Raw genomic sequence first — 17276 nt, 5'->3', positions numbered from 1 at the left:
ATATAGCACCACATTATGCCGCTGACGCGCTGCAGTGCCTCTCCTTTGTACCCCTGTAGAGCTTAGAATTGTGGGAGAGGGAAAGAGAGAGAGAGAGAGGGAGACAGAGTCTCTGATGCTCCGGGGCAGCGTCCCCATCACAGAGCACAGCGGGGGAACACTAAGAGCCGCCTGCATGCTGACATTTATCGGCATAAGAGAACCCACTGAGTCTACAGTACAAATTGGCTCCACATTGAGGCCGTGCCTCTGAGGCCTGTGAGCCAAGGAGCCGCAAAATCACCACTGGTGCTTCTTCATCTCCGCAGATGTGCATGAGAGTTTGTATTGACGCTGTGCAGTACACTGGGTATGTGGTATCGATCGCACAGAGAACATGATAGTGTGTTAGGCTGTGCGTATGACGGGTGGTGGGGGCGCTTACATAGTGTGTGTCTGTTATCTGTACATGTACGTGTGTGTGTGTGTTTCTACACGAGTGCTCACTTGAGACAATGAGGTGAACGGCAGGCAGAGAGGATGTGTGTATGTGTGTGTGTAGAGGCGCTGTGCTAGCTGGCACTTTGGCTGTCTTAAATAAATAACAGTTTTAACTGATGATGTGTCAGTCCCACAGAGGAAATAAGCTTTGCTGTGGGTCCCGTCGAATCCCTGACAATCTGCATTGCTCTGCATACCCAAGCACAAGCGGAATGAATGCAGTTAATGCCGGTGAGCTAGAACACTGCTCCTACTCATGTCCAAAAAAGAAAAGCAAAACAAGAATGCAAGAATGATGAAAAACATTCGAAACAAAAACCAATCACAGACACACTCCAGTTACTGGCATTCTGACAGAACAAGGGGATATGCTTCTCATTCCGTTTTGCATTGTTAAAAGTCCTTTTCATGGAAGGTCCAATTTTGTGCTGTGTACGGATGTAAAGCTTCTCACCTCGAGACAACTACAGACGCTGGTTAGCACAGTGTCTTGGCTGGGCACTACATTTGTCACTTAACTTTAGTCTCTCCCTGACGGGCTGCTAATGTTAGTCATATTTGGCTGGTTAAGACATTGTCAGGCTGTGCCGCTAAGGTTAACCAAGTTAGCTAGCTAGCACCACCACCTGGCCAAACGGCCGTTAGCGTTAACCTTCAGCTGAAAAAGGCCATTAGTGCACAGAGTTCCAGTTCAGAGCTGGGTCTGGGTAAGTCAGCTACTGTAGTGGTTATAGTGCCTGGTGTACTGTGGCGTTGACCTCAGCCATGTGGAGCCCCTGCCATCAGGTTTCCCATCAGGCATCACTCTGCTCTTCAGGAACACACCTGGAGTTAGATGAGCGACGTGGTGCCTAAAAGGAAAGGGAGCAGAAAATAGTTTGTTTAAAACCCTTTCACGGCATACCCTGCTAACATAGGATTTCAGACTACAATCGTATCACCTTCTGAGACTGGGGCTGTTATAAGAGGCTCTTTGCGCTTCAATATGATCTTCAATATTATGTCACTGTCGCTATAGACTGATTTCCTGAGTGCTCCCCTGTAGAGAGCCACGTCACCATTGCCGCGGGGTAGCCGTGTTTTATCCATAACTTTTTTCATTTATTTTTTAATAATTATTTGGGAAAATGGAAAAAATGAAATACAAAAAATAATAATAATAATAATTAAAAAGAAATGAAAAAAAGTTATCGGCCTGCTCACGTATTAGCAGGGTAGTATGAGTCACCAGAAAAAATAATGGGTGTTTTTAATGAATCTATCATGGTTAAAATAAAGTTTGAAGTTACAATCCCCTCCTGTGTTCTTGTTCGTCAACCTGTTTTGGTTTTCCTTATGTCTGTTGTTTTTTTGTTTGTTTTTGTTTGTTTTGTTTTTGTCTTCATGTGGGGACTACGGATGAAATTTAGCATTCTTGCTAATTCCGGTGTATTTACATTGCATTCATGTAGTGTTCATTAATATGCATTGTCCCGTCTAAATAAACAAATAAATAAATAAACAATGGGTGTGTGTGGGGAGAGGCCCTAGGCCTGGAGGGCCTGGTAACATTTACATCAAATATCTAAATATTTAAATATTAAATATATAATCAAGCTAATTAAAAACTGTTCAGGGTGTTCATAAAAGCCTGATTAGACGATATAATTACCAAAAGTTTTTTTGAAAGTGAAATATCCCTTTTAAGTACTGTACTTAAGTAGGCTACTTAAGTTACTTTATACTACTGTTTACACCGCAGTTAATGGCGGCGGCGCTCTCTACACGGGAGCGCTCAGGATATCTGTCTATAGGTTGTCCTCAGACGAGCCCTCCATCGTCGCTTCCCGTCATCCTGGTTCTTCATACATCCTGCCAGCTTGTGCTTTGTGCTCCTGCATCTTTCTTGAGTACATCCACTCAAGAAATGTTAATGTGGGACAGCCTTGTGACTGGTGCCCGTGTGTTGGTTCCCACAGCACCAATTTGCTGGCTGGCAGCTCTTGATGGCAATGTCCCTGCTAGTCTAATTCTCCTGGCTGATATTTTCTCGCTCACCCTTGGTATTCCGTCAAACAGATTCATGTTGGTAATATGTTCACTCTTGCTGATAGTAAGTACTGCACGCAACATTCTGGTGTAGCACCAGTCTAGAGACTTCTACAGGGTTGGTTTCAGGGTCCAGCATTCACTGCCATATAGGTGAACAGACTACTGTTTCATAGAAGAGCTGAGTTTGATTTGTCAGGGAGGTTGGAGTTCCATACACTGGCTTTACATTGTGTAAAAGCAAGTCATTTTCACTGGACTACGGACTACATGTGATTCCTGGAGATTGGAAGAGAAGACCTTTAGAGAAGGCATCCGCCAAACACAAGCAGGGATCCATGTAGGCTTACCTGGCTCTGAAGGGAAGACGTTCCTCAGTTGTTCGATCACCTCCTGAAGCTGCAGCACCGTATCCTGTTCATGCTCCATGTCATCTCCTGTGACACGCAGGCACAGGCACACACACACACACACACACGCACGCAGAAGCATTAGTTCACATCTGAAGGATGTGAGCTGAGAAAAGAAATGGCTGGCGGTGCTCGTGATTTTTTATTTATTTATTCAAGGTCAAGTGGTGCAAGTTTAGCCACTCTGATGGAATTTCTCATTTTTTATGTATGGACTTAACACTTAAAGTCCACACATCGGTTGCAGATGGGCGGGGCGCGTACATTTTCCGAGCGTCTTTATTTGAATGATCAATTGATTGTGTTCCACCTTGGATCAATGGGACTAACATAGTATACTTAGTTATTGGTATCACTTTTTAATTATTAATGTTATTTTATCATTAAAAACGTAAGTGTTTTGCCAATTATCTGGGGGCCCACTTGCAATAAATATGTCCCACATGTCACTGACCTGCTGCTTCAGTGTCTGTGGTCTCTCTGCTGGCTGCCTCTCCGTGGTGTCCTCCCCCCGATACGGGAGAGGACAGAGTGGACGGCTCCGAACCGTTGGCCTCCGAATCATCTTTGGGCTGTCAGGATAAAACATTATTATTCATCATAAAAAAGAAAATTGCTGCTCGTATTCATCACTACACTCAGATAGCAGCCATTTCTCGCCTTTCAGAGTTTAATCAATGTGGTAGTTGAGGGCACAAAGCCAAGCAGGCCTACACAGCCACACATTCTGTAAGAGGGATGATTTTTTTTAAAGAAGGGGGAAAGGCCATTTTGTTCCAACAGCTTTTAAAGATGTCAAACTACTGCTTTTTTCACTTTTATTAAATGGAGGAAAGGAGATAGGGAGTGGGAGATGGAGACTGGCAAGTGTTGCAATGCACGCAGCAAAATTGCACGTTGACATGGCTTGGGGCGGTTCTGAAGTCACAATGGAAGGAAGATAATGTGATTCACCAGCTGTGTTTCCAAAAGAAAACACTGTAAATATTCAAGATGTAAATAAGTTCTGTTTCGGTGAAACTGAGGTCTCTGTGGGGACTTTTTGAGGACAGGATAGGGACTCTGATGCATCGCCGCAGTCTACAAAGGCAGATTTACTTTCCAAGGAAAAGACACAGCAATTTTGATCCTGAGAGGAAAGGAACTCATATCTTTCCTTTGTTCCTCGCCTGCTCCACTCACACAGGGGGGTAAAAAAACATGTACAAGTGTTCGTTGGAGTGAATATTTCTTAAAGCAGTGAAACAAAGGACAGGAGACAGACAGGACACTGTAATGGAGTGAAAGTTCAATCAGACACCTTGAATTCTATCAGCTTGAAACCAAAGCGTTTTGCATGAATTACTTTTTCGTTTAATTATTCTTCCTCTGCTGGGCTCTCAGTCTTTGCATTAGTCACCACTTTCTTCTTGTGCTCTTTTCATTCAGTCTATTTTACGCCGCTATTATCACTCACTCAAACGAACGCATTCCTCTACTTAGTGACGTGCGTCTGCAATTAACATTAGCCCTTCTTTTCTCTCTATTACCACTTAACATTTTCAAATTACAGTAATCAAGCAACACGCTTTATTACAGTACTTTGGTTACTTTCTTTCTTATACTTGATTGGTTTTATATTATTCATACCTTTTCTTTCCTAGCAAGTAGCAAAGTGCATCTACAGTACCTTAGGTCCCATTTAATAGCTATTAATACTAAACTAAGCTATACATCGAAACTCTGCAAGTCTTGCTTTCTCTCCACCAGAATAACTATGTTTTTATTGTATCTCCACCAGACCGAAGGCCAGAGATGGAGATAGTGTTTTATCCCCTGTCTATGTGTCATTGGGATCAATCATTGTTACATTTCCAAGGATGTAGCCTACCTCAACCCCAATTTTTCAAATCCACTTCATGGTGGTGCTATACTGGCTCGTATTACATTTTGGTCTATAACTCCTGAACCATAGGTCGCAAAATCAAATGTATTTTTCCTGGATTCCCAGAATATTTATGTTGTACTCTCCGTACAACCTATGCTCATTTCCACCCACTAGATTTTCCACAATTTAGCCTTTATTTTCTCAATACTTACCTTTTGCTACTACTCCTACATATTTTGTCCAGAACTCAACTCACACAAATATCATGTCAATGTTTGTGGTCAACATCCTCACTAACTAATCAGAATGGGGTAGTGTGTATGTCTGTATGTGCATCTGCAACTCCACGTTCAGCAGTTGTTCAATTATCTAAAAAACATAATACAAAAATCAATAACGCATATGCCTTGCTGACCATCAACTTTTCCACCTTCAGATGCGTCTCTACTTTTCATAATCACAGAATGTTAATGTTGAGCTATCCTAAATTTGTATTTGCTATATATGTGTGTGTGTGTGTGTGTGTGTGTGTGTGTGTGTGTGTGTGTGTGTGTGTGTGTGTGTGTGTGTGTGTGTGTGTGTGTGTGTGTGTGTGTGTGTGTGTGTGTATACAGTATATGATAGGAGATACAACCATGCAGATCATCCCTGTTCTTGCCTATTTTTGAAGCGGTGAAAGCCGCTTCCAAGGAGTGGCTTTGTGTGTCCATATTTGTGTGTCCAACTGTCCATATATGGTCATTTCAGTCCAGAATGAACAGGTTTTATCAAAAACAAAATGTGTGTCCCATGTCCATATATGGTCATTTCAGTCCAGAATGAACAGGTTTTATCTGTCCTGTACATCCAGAATCTGTCCCGTACGTCCAGAATATATGTTTGGTGTCCGTCCCGGTCTGATGATTGGATACTTTGAGGATTGGTCAAGCTTCACATGACAATTCGGCCCCCCAGATAAAAACATTCATTCATTCATTCAGAATAAAGAATGTATCTATGTGTTCCAGAGTTCATAACTCTGGAACACATAGAATAAAAGTTCACCGCTTCACTTTGAACCGAGGTTTGATTCTTTTGGTTTTTAAATCACAGAATGGACTTGCACCTGTTTATATTTTTGACCTCCTGTCTCCTTGTAATCTTAGATCAGCATACAGGCTTTTACTTCACTTACTTGTGTTTGGATTAAGTTGTTGGGGAAGGACCCTCAGACCCCGTTTAGGGAATCTCCCACCTACCCCCTTAAAACATAATATAGAAATCGAAATCTTGTTTATTCTGACATTCCAAAGTTGCCAACTCTGCATAATGGTCTAGTGGACTAATGACTGGTCTCCTAGTTTAGAGGTGCCATGTTCAAATCCCAGTCCTCCCACAGTTTTTTTTTTTTTACTTGGACCTTTTCAAGGTTCAAATACAAAAGGATTACTCAAGAGCACTCAAAAGTTAGTGAGAGATGGAGTAGTGGTCTAAAGATCAGACTCTCATTGCTAATGTTCCATGTACAAATCCCAGTCTTCCTACATTGCTATTTTACTTTGACATTTTCATCGGTAAAAAACAAAATAATTAGTCAAAAACACCTGTCGGAGATGGTGTAGTGGTCTAAAGATCGGTTTTAAGGTGCAGGGGTTCTGTGTTCAAATCCCAGTCACCCTACTAACTGCTGCTCTATTACTTGGATCTTTCCAAGGTTAAAATACAAGATAATTAATTAAAAGCACCAACACACATCTACAGTGAGAGATGGCCTAATGGTCTAGCGCTTAGACTCTCAGTTAAGAAGTTCCATGTACAAATCCCACTCTACCTACAGTCGATCTCTGGAGTATATTTACCTTTTTATGGCTAAAATTGTCTCAATTCGGTTCAGAGTTTATGTTCAAATCCTGGTTCTCATGCAGATCATTGCTGTGTTACATGTACCTTTTCAAGGTTAAAATACAAAAGCACCAGAAAATACTAGCTCCTAGAGATGGTGTAGTGGTTTAAAGCTCCGATTCTCAATACAGAAGTCACATGTTCAAATCCCAGTCCTCCTACACTTCATTGCTTGTGAACTTTGATCTTTTCAAGGCTAAAATACAAGAGGGCAAACTCAAAAGAACCAGGAGATACCTGCTGAGGGCCCAAAGGTGCCTTGGCTCAATGGTATGGTCGCTTGGACGGTTGTCCCTGTTACAGGCAGGTTTCAGACAGGTTCAAGTCCCATGCCCAAAGTACACGGAGGACCATCGTGGAGGGGTGTCCCTCCCCCTGTTTCCTGAGAGCTATAGGTGGGGGGTTATATCTGAAAGAACTCTGTCCAACTGATATTTTACAGAAAAAGAATCTGACCTACATGCCTTTGGAGCACTGGAAGAAATTGAGAAAATTGAGACAATTTTAGCCTCAAAAAAGGTCAACATACTCCAGAGATAGACTGTAGGTTGAGTGGGATTTGAACATGGCACCACTTGACTGAGAGTCCAAGCAATAGACCATTACGCCATCTCTCTGTAAATATATGCTGATGCTTTTGAGTTATTATGTTGTATTTTAACCTTGAAAAGATCCAAGTAATAGAGCAGCAATTAGTAAGGTGAGTGGGATTTGAACACAGAACCTCCGCACCTTAAATCCGATCTTTAGACCACTACACCATCTCCAACCAAAAAAACATAAGGTGCTTTTGAGTAATTATTTTCTATTTTACCCATGAAAACATTAAAGTAACACAGCAATGTAGGAGAAGTGAGATTTGAACCTGGAATCTCCACACCACAAGTCAAATCTTTAGACCACTACACCATCACTCACTACAGAACTGTTCTGGTGCTTTTGAGTAATGTTTTGGTATTTTAGTCTTGGAAAGGTCCAAGTAATACAGCAACATAGGAGGACTGATTTGAACCTGGAACCTCAGCACCGAGAGGCGGATCTTTATACCACTAGAGTTCAGTAGACCATCTCAGTCCTCCTATGTTGCTGTATTACTTGGACCTTTCCAAGGCTAAAATACCAAAACATTACTCAAAAGCACCAGGACACATGCGCAGTGAGTGGTGGTCTAAAGATATGTGACTCACAGTTTAGAGGTTCCATGTTCAAATCTCACTTTTCCTACTTTGCTGTGTTTCTTTAACATTTATTTCAAGGTTAAAATACTAAAGAATTAGTCAAAAGCATTTGCTCTAAATGAGATATGGTCTAGTGGTCTAAAGATCAGACTCTCGGTTCAGAGTTTATGTTCAAATCCTGGTTCCCATGCAGATCATTGCTGTGTTACATGTACCCTTTCAAGGTTAAAATACAAAAGAGGTAGTCAAAATCACCAGAAAATACATGCTCCTAGAGATGGTGTAGTGGTTTAAAGATCGTACTCTCCATACAGAAGTCACATGTTCAAATCCCAGTCCTCCTACACTTCATTGCTTGTAAACTTTGATCTTTTCAAGGCTAAAATAGAAGAGAACAACTCAAAAGCACCAGGAGATACCTGCTGAGGGCCCAAAGGTGCCTTGGCTCAATGGTATGGTTGCTTGGACGGTTGTCCCTGTTACAGGCAGGTTTCAGACAGGTTCAAGTCCCATGCCCAAGGTACACGGAGGACCATCGTGGAGGGGTGTCCCTCCCCCTGTTTCCTGAGAGCTAAAGGTGGGGGGTTTCATTGAACCATTAGCACAAGCAGTAAGACAACATGAGGGGGTGCATGGGGTAAAGATGAGAGGAACGGAACATAAGATAGGGCTTTTCGCGGATGACGTGATAACATTCCTCGAACGGCCGAATGAATCGCTTCCTGCTTTGAGTGAAATAATAAGAGAGTTTGGGCGCTTTTCTGGATACAAGATCAATATAGCGAAAACACAAGTGCTGACTTTAAATTATAGACCAAGTAGAACTATACAGGATACATTCAACTTCAGTTGGAATCAAAAAAGTATAAAGTATCTGGGAGTAAATATAACTAAACATATGTCTACATTGTATGAAGCCAATTATAACAAAATAAACCAAGAGATCCATAAGGATGTGGATAGATGGTCGACGCTGCCGCTGGACTTAAGTTCTAGACTGGAGGCTGTGAAAATGAATGTGTTAGCAAGGTTATTGTACCTGTTCCAGGCACTACCAGTAGAGGTCCCCCAAACCCAATTTGATCAATGGGATAGACTTATAACAAGGTTCATATGGGCTGGGAAAAGGCCACGGATAAAATATAGAACACTACAGTTGCCGAAAGAGAGGGGTGGATGGGGTCTCCCTAATTTGAAGAATTACTATTATGCAGCTCAGATGAGATATATTGGATGTTGGTGTGACTGGGGGTACACAGCTAGATGGAAGGATATAGAAATAAAATATAATAATCAACCAATACAAAATATTGTGGGGGATAGACAAGCATATAAAAATATAAAATCTAAATTGGATCCGATTACACAGTTTACATTAGAGATTTGGTTTAAAGTAGTTAAAAAATATAAATTGGAGGAGGATATAAAGGTGTTAAGATGGATAGCTTTTGATAGTGAATTCAAACCGGCCAAATATGACCAGGGTTTTCAGAGATGGGGTGACAAAGGAATGACGGCATGGTGTACCTTAGTAAAGGACGGGCATCTTAGGTGTTATGAGGATTTAAAGAGAGAATTTGAATTGGATAAGCATGAAATCTTCAGATATTTCCAATTAAGGGATTATTACATGAAAGAAATCAAAGCCAAATCCCCCAAGGAGGTGAATGGTGTAGTCCAAATCATGATAAAGAAATATGCAGGGATAGAAACTCAGACCATATCAGCCATATACCAGAAGCTGATGGGAAATGAAAATCATTCAACGATTTATATAAAAGAAAAATGGGAGAAGGAATTGGACATTGAAATTACAGAGGGGGATTGGATAAACATGTGGGGAGTACACCATTCATCTACTAACTCAAGGATGTGGAGGGAATTCTCCTGGAAAAATTTGAGTAGATTCTTCATAACACCTAGGATTAAGAGCAAGCAGGTACATAAACAGATGTCATGCTGGAGAGAGTGTGGGGAGGTCAATGCAAACCATTCACATGTCTTTTGGAAATGTGTTAAAATACAGAACTTTTGGGAACTGATACATGGACACTTACAGGATATACTGGGATACGAGATTCCAAGGGAATGTAAAGTGATGTATTTGGGGGATTTAGAAGGAGGAAACATACAAGAAGAAGACAGATGCTTGGTGAAAATTTTATTGACTGCAGCAAAAAAAACTATAACAAAATCGTGGTGTCAACCGGACACTCCCAAGGTTGGGACATGGACTGAGCTGATAGAACAAATATTTGTGATGGAACAACTAACATATAGACTCAGGCTACAAGAGGAACAAATGGACAATAAATGGTGGAAGTGGACCAGATATAAGGACTCTAACAGAGAAACGGACAATTGAAAAGAAAATGTGAATGTAAACACTGTCTGTGAAATGTATGTGAAAGCTATGTATACAAATGTGATGAGAGGAGGGTTGCCACACCCATTTATTTATTATTTTTCATTTATAATTTACCTTTTTTTACATATTGTATTTCATTTCGTATTTGTTGATGTTTGTGTATTGTGAATATTTGTTGATGTTTTTGGAAAATAAAAAATTTTGAGTGGAAAAAAATAAAGGTGGGGGGTTATATCTGAAAGAACTCTGTCCAACTAAAATTTTACTGAAAAAAAATCTTGCCTACATGCCTTGAGAGCACTGGGGGAATTTGAGAAAATTGAGACAATTTTAGCCTTAAAAAGGTCAATGTACTCCAGAGATGGACTGTAGGTTGAGCGGGAGTTGAACATGGAACCTCTTAGCTAAGAGTCTGAGCATTAGACCATTAGGCCATCTCTCACTGTAAATTTGTTTTGGTGCTTTTGAGTATTTATGTTGTATTTTAACCTTGAAAAGATCCAAGTAATAGAGCAGCAATTAGTAGGGTGACTGGGTTTTGAACACAGAACCTCTGCACCTCAAGTCTGATCTTTAGACCACTACACCATCTCCAACCTAAAAAGCATCAGGTGCTTTGAGTAATTATTTTGTACTTTACCCATGAAAATGTCAAAGTAAAACAACAATGTAGGAGGATTGAGATTTGTACATGGAACATCAGCAATGAGAGTCTGATCTTTAGACCACTACTCCATCTCTCACTACCTTTTGAGTGCTCTTGAGTAATCCTTTTGTATTTGAACCTTGAAAAGCTTAAAATACAAAATAATCACTCAAAAGCACCAGGAGCCATCTACATTGAGAGATGGTGTAGTGGTCTAGACATTTGACTCTCGGTGCAGAGCTTCTGTGTTCAAATTTCACTCCTCCTATGTTGCTGTTTTACTTTTACATTTCTTTCAAGGTTAAAATACAAAAGAGTTAGTCAAAAGCACTAGAAAATGCATCTAGTGGTCTAAAAATCAAAGTTCTCGTACAGATCATTGTTGTTGCTTTTCAAGGTTAAAATACAAAAGAAGTATTCAAAGCACCAGATAAAGTCTGCTGTGGGAGATGGTGTAGTGGTTTAAACATCAGACTCTGAATGCAGTGGTCACATGTTCAAATCCATTCCTGTAGTGCTTTGACCTTTTCAAGGCTAAAATAGAAGAGAACAACTGAAAAGCACCAGGAGATACCTGTTGAGGGCCCAAAGGTGCCTTGGCTCAATGGTATGGTCGCTTGATCGGTTGTCCCTGTTACAGGCAGGTTTCAGACAGGTTCAAGTCCCATGCCCAAGGTACACGGAGGACCATCGTGGAGGGGTGTCCCTCCCCCTGTTTCCTGAGAGCTAAAGGTGGGGGGTTATATCTGAAAGAACTCTGTCCAACTGAAATTTTACAGAAAAAAATTTGATACCCATGCCACTAGAGCAATCGAAGATATTGAGAAAACTGAGACAATTTTAGCCTCAAAAAAGGTCAACATATTCCAGAGATAGACTATAGGTTGAGTGGGATTTGAACATGGCACCACTTGACTGAGAGTCCGAGCATTAGACCATTACGCCATCTCTCTGTAAATATGCACTGATGCTTTTGAGTTATTATGTTGTATTTTAACCTTGAAAAGATCCAAGTAATAGAGCAGCAATTAGTTAGCCTGATTTCAGACTCTACGCTGGAGCTTGAGTCTGAAGTTGTCCCTATTCTATTTGATTTCAAAGGGGAGGGGATTTTAAATTTTAAATTCCCAATCACAAGATATGGTGGGAGGGGTTGTGTTTGACTTGTGTACACAAAACATTCCCTCCTCCCCCTCCCCTCTGTGACATGCACCAAACAGGTCATTGTCTTTGATGTTTCGTTGATTAGAGAGAATCACTAACGAGCTATCGACACTTGTAGTTGTAGCTCTTCTGAAGATCAAAGGAGGCAATTAAGAACTCTGGTGAGCCACCCCTCCCTCCACTGTTTCTGTTGATTTTCTAAAGTTAGACGCACCCCTCCTCTGTCTTGCATTGATTTCATTGGTCGGTTAGCCAAGAAACCGAATCAAGAGACGCGTCATATGACACCTCCAAACCAAGAGAAGCAGTCCACTCATAGAGTGGGCGGGTCTATTTGCTGGAGCCAGGCAAGCAAATAGTAGGGTGAGTGGGATTTGAACACAGAACCTCCGCACCTAAAATCCAATCTTTAGACCACTACACCATCTCCAACCTAAAAAACATTAGGTGCTTTTGAGTAATTATTTTCCATTTTACCCATGAAAATGTCAAAGTAAAATGGCAATGTAGGAGGATTGAGATTTGTACATCAGCAATGAGAGTTTGATCTTTAAACCACTACTCCATCTCTCACTAACTTTTCAGTGCTCTTGAGTAATTATTTTGTATTTGAACCTTGAAAAGGTCCAAGTGTTAGTAACCATGACAGATTTAGGGGCATAGCCCGTAACGAAGTAGTGGACAGGACATCAATGTATCAAAAGACTACAATGTTTATTTACAAATAGTCCTATTAAAATAATAATGGTCCTGCCATTTTCAGAAAAGGTATCAAAGTTCTCAAGATGTTTCACATGATATGTACAAAAGTTGGATATTAGACACAATAGCTTGTTAAATTACAACTGGATATGTTAACTCTTACATAGCACAAGGTAGAAACCCCAAGTAAGAGAAAACGAGGAACAGAAAAATAGGCTATTAACCAAGACAGACTGAAAGGAACAAGCTCTTTCCGAAGAAGCTAACCAAAAGACTAAAGACAGAACGAATGAGTCGGCGGGGGGAGAGAGCAGCCCCTCCACAACTATGTGGTGTGCTCTCTCCCAGAGCCAGGCTCAAACTGAGGCTTTTATACTCTGCTCCCAATCAAGCAATCAGTCGGTGGGCGTTGCCAGGATCCGTGGGTGGATCACTACCCAGGCAGTTGCCACATCTCCACGCCCCCGTTTCCATGGCAACCTCCACCGACTGATCTAGAGGCAAAAGGAAACACATGTGAGACTCAGAGTACTCATAGGACTACTAATAATAATATACCTAAATACATTAGCCCAGCGGACGTAACACCAAGTAAAAGAAAAGTATGGCAGGACTGAGATTTGAACATGGTACCTCTGAACTGAATGAGACAACTCATCAGTCCACTAGACCATAATCAGGGTTGGCAACATTGGAACGTCAGAATCAACAAGATTTTAATTTCTATATATATTTTCCCTAAACGAGTTCTGAGGGTCCTTCCCCAAAAACTTAATCCTAAGGGTCGATCCATACCGTTATAAGGAGCCTAACTAAGTTCGGTTCGGCACTAGGCGAACCCAAATATGGTTCGCATCCCCCGGTTCGGGGGGGCGTCAACCGACTGAATTCGGCTCTACGGTGCTGACGAAATGTTGTGACCTCCCGACTTAATTTCGGTACTCAGCAGTGTCTTCTCATTCATTCAGCCCGGCTTCACGTTCACATTCTCGGCTGTGAATCTCCGTTTGGGAGGGAGACACGCCGACCTCCAAATGCTTGTGTGGCCGTGTATTGGGCTTCGCAGAGCGGACACAAGTCAGCTGGCTCTCGCTGGAGACGAAGAGTGGTGGACTGGGAGGCGCGCGCGACACACACACACACACACACACACACACACACACACACACACACAGGCACAGCTTGTATCGCTAACGCGTCGCTGACCGTTTTAAAGACAAAAGAAGAGCTTAAAGTCACAACTTTGCTAATTGCTATAGTGTTCCGTGTTGATAGGTTTTCCACAACGAGTTGTGACTGTGTGATGACATGCATGCAGCAAGGGAGGCGGCACGTCTATAATGTGAGCTTGTAGATTAAATGTTTTTGACAGAGCTCGATCGAGCGTTTGTGAGTGTGAGTGAGAGAGAGAGAGAGAAGAGACCCCGGTGGTGCTGCTGCTGCCTGCTGGTGCTGCTACTCACTGGACCTCCAGTCATTCAGCGTGCAGCGCGAGGGCAAGTCAATATATATCCGCCCTGCAATGCTCATTCATCGGCCACAAACGTTGTCATGAAGGACCTCCAATATTTACAAGCGACTTCGGCACTAGCCGTTAAGAAAGTATGGATGAACTCCCCCCGAACCTAAATAATTTCGGGTCGGGGAGCACTCCCGAACCGAAATTAGTTAGGCTCCTTATAACGGTATGAAACGACCCTAACATATATATTTTTTTCCCCCTGTGTTTTATTGAATTTTATGTAAGCCATTTACCATGAGAGGGAGTGGGTTGTTGGCTGATTTACCACTGGCTCGTGGCACAACCCCCGTGGCACAACCCACAACCTTGAATGGTAAATTGCTTTTCTACCACTTTTTCCATATACATGAAAGAAAACACAGTTGTAACTTGCAAGGATCTTTAGTTACAATCATTAATTGTTTCAGAATACACATAAACTTCCGCCACCACAGCAAATAGTCCCATAAACACAACAATGCCACCACCAGATGGCGCCAACTCCTGCTGAGGTGCATGACTTCTGGTCAGGTGACGGCATGGACCAGAGCTAACAGCTACGTAAACACTAGTCCAATTAACCACAAATTGGAATTGCATGTTGAGAATCCTTTATGGTGCAACATATCTGCCAGGGCAGGAACTGTCATAAGATTTTACATGATTTGAGCAGTGACCGTGATGGATTGGTGTTCCAACATGTGGCAGATTGCTAATTGTTAAATGATATACTATGTCATCATTGGATAACATTTCACAGTTTCATCATGATCATGTGTGTAGCCTGCAGCAAAACGATTACAACCTTGAGATGACATCATAAATGTTTTCTGTGATTATATTGATTTGGTTCTGAGCTGTCCATGACCCCCATATCACAGGGACCATGGTGGGGTCAATGACAAAAATGTTAGAAAAACCCTGGTTTAGCCTATGGGGCTGGCCTTCTGCCTTGAAGAGTGAATATCCCTCAACCTCACACTCATTTACAGGCTCCTGTCCACATTTTTCATTTGTACTGATTATACTAGGAGGAAGACTTTTTTCAAAACAGTGTACAGAACGTGTTAAATTGTGCTTTTATGTGGCAAAACCCATGAGTTCATTAAGTATACCTGGTTTTCACCTTAACACCACTCACCTGAACCAGTCCTTCCGCCTCCTCCTACAAGACCACCCACCTGTCCTAAGCCCTCCTCATCCTAATGAAAGGACTGCCCATATGGCCCTTCCTGGTTATTCAAAAAATGCTCAAGAACAGTGGTTGTCAAACTGGAGTCTGGGGACCCCCAGGGGTCCTTGAGGGAGTTCCAGAGGGTCCAAATCTGTTCACACCTTTTAGTCTGGGGCCTTAGGGTTTTTTTCGTGCTAATCAGTCTAAAAGCGCCATATTTTGCACAGATGTAGCCCAGGGCATGCTCTAAGGATTTAGTTAGGGAGCCCCACATCGGCCAAATCAAGTTGGGCTCCCATTGACTTTCTATACACTATACCACAGGAAGAAAAATAAATCTGCTTTAAGTAGCATGTGAGGGGTCTAACTAGGGGTTTGTCATGATTCCGAATCCATTGCAAGCATTTGTTTTGCACAAAAAACATTCCGTGGGCTAAAAATGGCCCCCAGAAAACTGTGAAAAGTGATGACTCATCACTAAACCATCGTCTTTTGGGTCAGTTTTTAGTTACAATACAATTGTGTTCCTTTTAAAGTTATTTATACTGTAGTTAGATTTGAATTTACCTTTTATTTTGTAGTGTTGCCCTAATATTTCCTGTTTGCCTTAATTTCTGATACCTGTCTTGTCTCACCAGTCCTGTCATTTGCAAATGTTGTTCACCTGTGTCTTGTTTGGCCCAAGCCAATCGTAATCGTAATTGTCCATGGTGTTGTACATGTATGTTTTCTGTTTGTTCTAGTTTTCTGTGATTATGTTAGTTTGTTCTAGATCTAGACTCCTAAATTCAGTGTACAGTATGTATCGTCTTGTGCTCCTCCTGTTCCTTTTTTTTTTTGCAAAAAAAAAAAAAATCTTGCATCTGAACTACTCTGCTTTGGCCTCTCTGTCCTTTGTTTGGGACCTATAGACCGGTTTCTTGTTTACAAACATTGAGACAAAATGCACAGCTGAATGTATCATGTAATCAATTCCCACCAATCCCCAAACCTGTTGTTTTGGGGAGCGCTGCATGGTTTCTATTTATTGGCTAATTTTGGTACCGACCCATCAGTGTGACGTGGACCAGAAACCCGTCTATGGTGACGGCAGTCTTCATTACTTATGACTATCATTCTCCCCTCTCACATTTTGGCTTCTTTTGGTTTGCATCCAACACCTTACTGTACTCCAGTGGTTCAACTGCCCTCATAACTCAAGAGATTGTACTAATGGAACAATGGGAACAATCCAGATCCACTCACATCCACAACTGATTCTATAGACAAAATCTTTTTTCTAATTGCCTTTGTCTTTATCTTTATAATTATGTTTTTTAGTCATTTGTGTTCCATTATTTTGTCCGAACTAATCTGAGCCAGGTTCACAGTCTTAAGGTTGATTAAAACTAATAAATGAAACTAAGATATGACAACAGATTTTCTTTTTTGTCATTAAACAATACTCTGTTTGCTCTCAGTGAAAGAGTAAATCTGGGTGCAGAGCAAAATGATCCATGTGTGTCATGATTAACCCTGATCATCAGTAGGTGAAGCTAGTAGATTACATCATTTTGTCAGGGGGAAAGGTGTTTGCTGTGGATTTTCAACTTTTGACCTGCCACCTCTCCCTTAAACTTCAAATATTATGTCGAGGTCTTCTTTAGTGAAAGAAGCCTGGAAGAAAAGGAGAGGTTTCATGAGCTAAAGGTTGGGGCTTTGAATCTTGGTCCAGGTAGAGCTCTATTTTTGTTCTTTTAAGGCGAGGAGTGTGGAAGCAGCCCGCCTCTCTCCTCACACCCTCTTTTAGCTACGGTAGGAGAGGGAGGAGCATGGATGGAGCCCACCTCCAGAGGGAGGAGCTTAAGAAATTTACATTCTAAAGAAAGCATTTTTTT

At 41.6% G+C, this 17276-nt stretch overlaps 1 protein-coding gene across 1 annotated transcript in view; it reads right to left on the bottom strand.

Annotated features, from left to right (window-relative positions):
• Positions 1-1274: 1274 nt before the first annotated feature.
• Positions 1275-17276, bottom strand: part of drp2 (dystrophin related protein 2) — a gene marked incomplete at both ends in the record, with an annotated part of 123851 nt that continues 107849 nt past the window's right edge. The window contains 3 exon segments of the mRNA XM_080746779.1: positions 1275-1331; positions 2833-2945; positions 3373-3490. Coding sequence (XP_080602905.1) covers positions 1275-1331; positions 2833-2945; positions 3373-3490 — 288 coding nt within the window.

The sequence above is a fragment of the Nannobrachium achirus genome, assembly GCF_963921795.1.
Source record: "Nannobrachium achirus genome assembly, chromosome: 17".
Classification (NCBI taxonomy): Eukaryota; Metazoa; Chordata; class Actinopteri; order Myctophiformes; family Myctophidae; genus Nannobrachium; species Nannobrachium achirus.
Note: the sequence above shows the minus strand (reverse complement) of the source record. Positions and strands in the feature narration are given on the sequence as shown.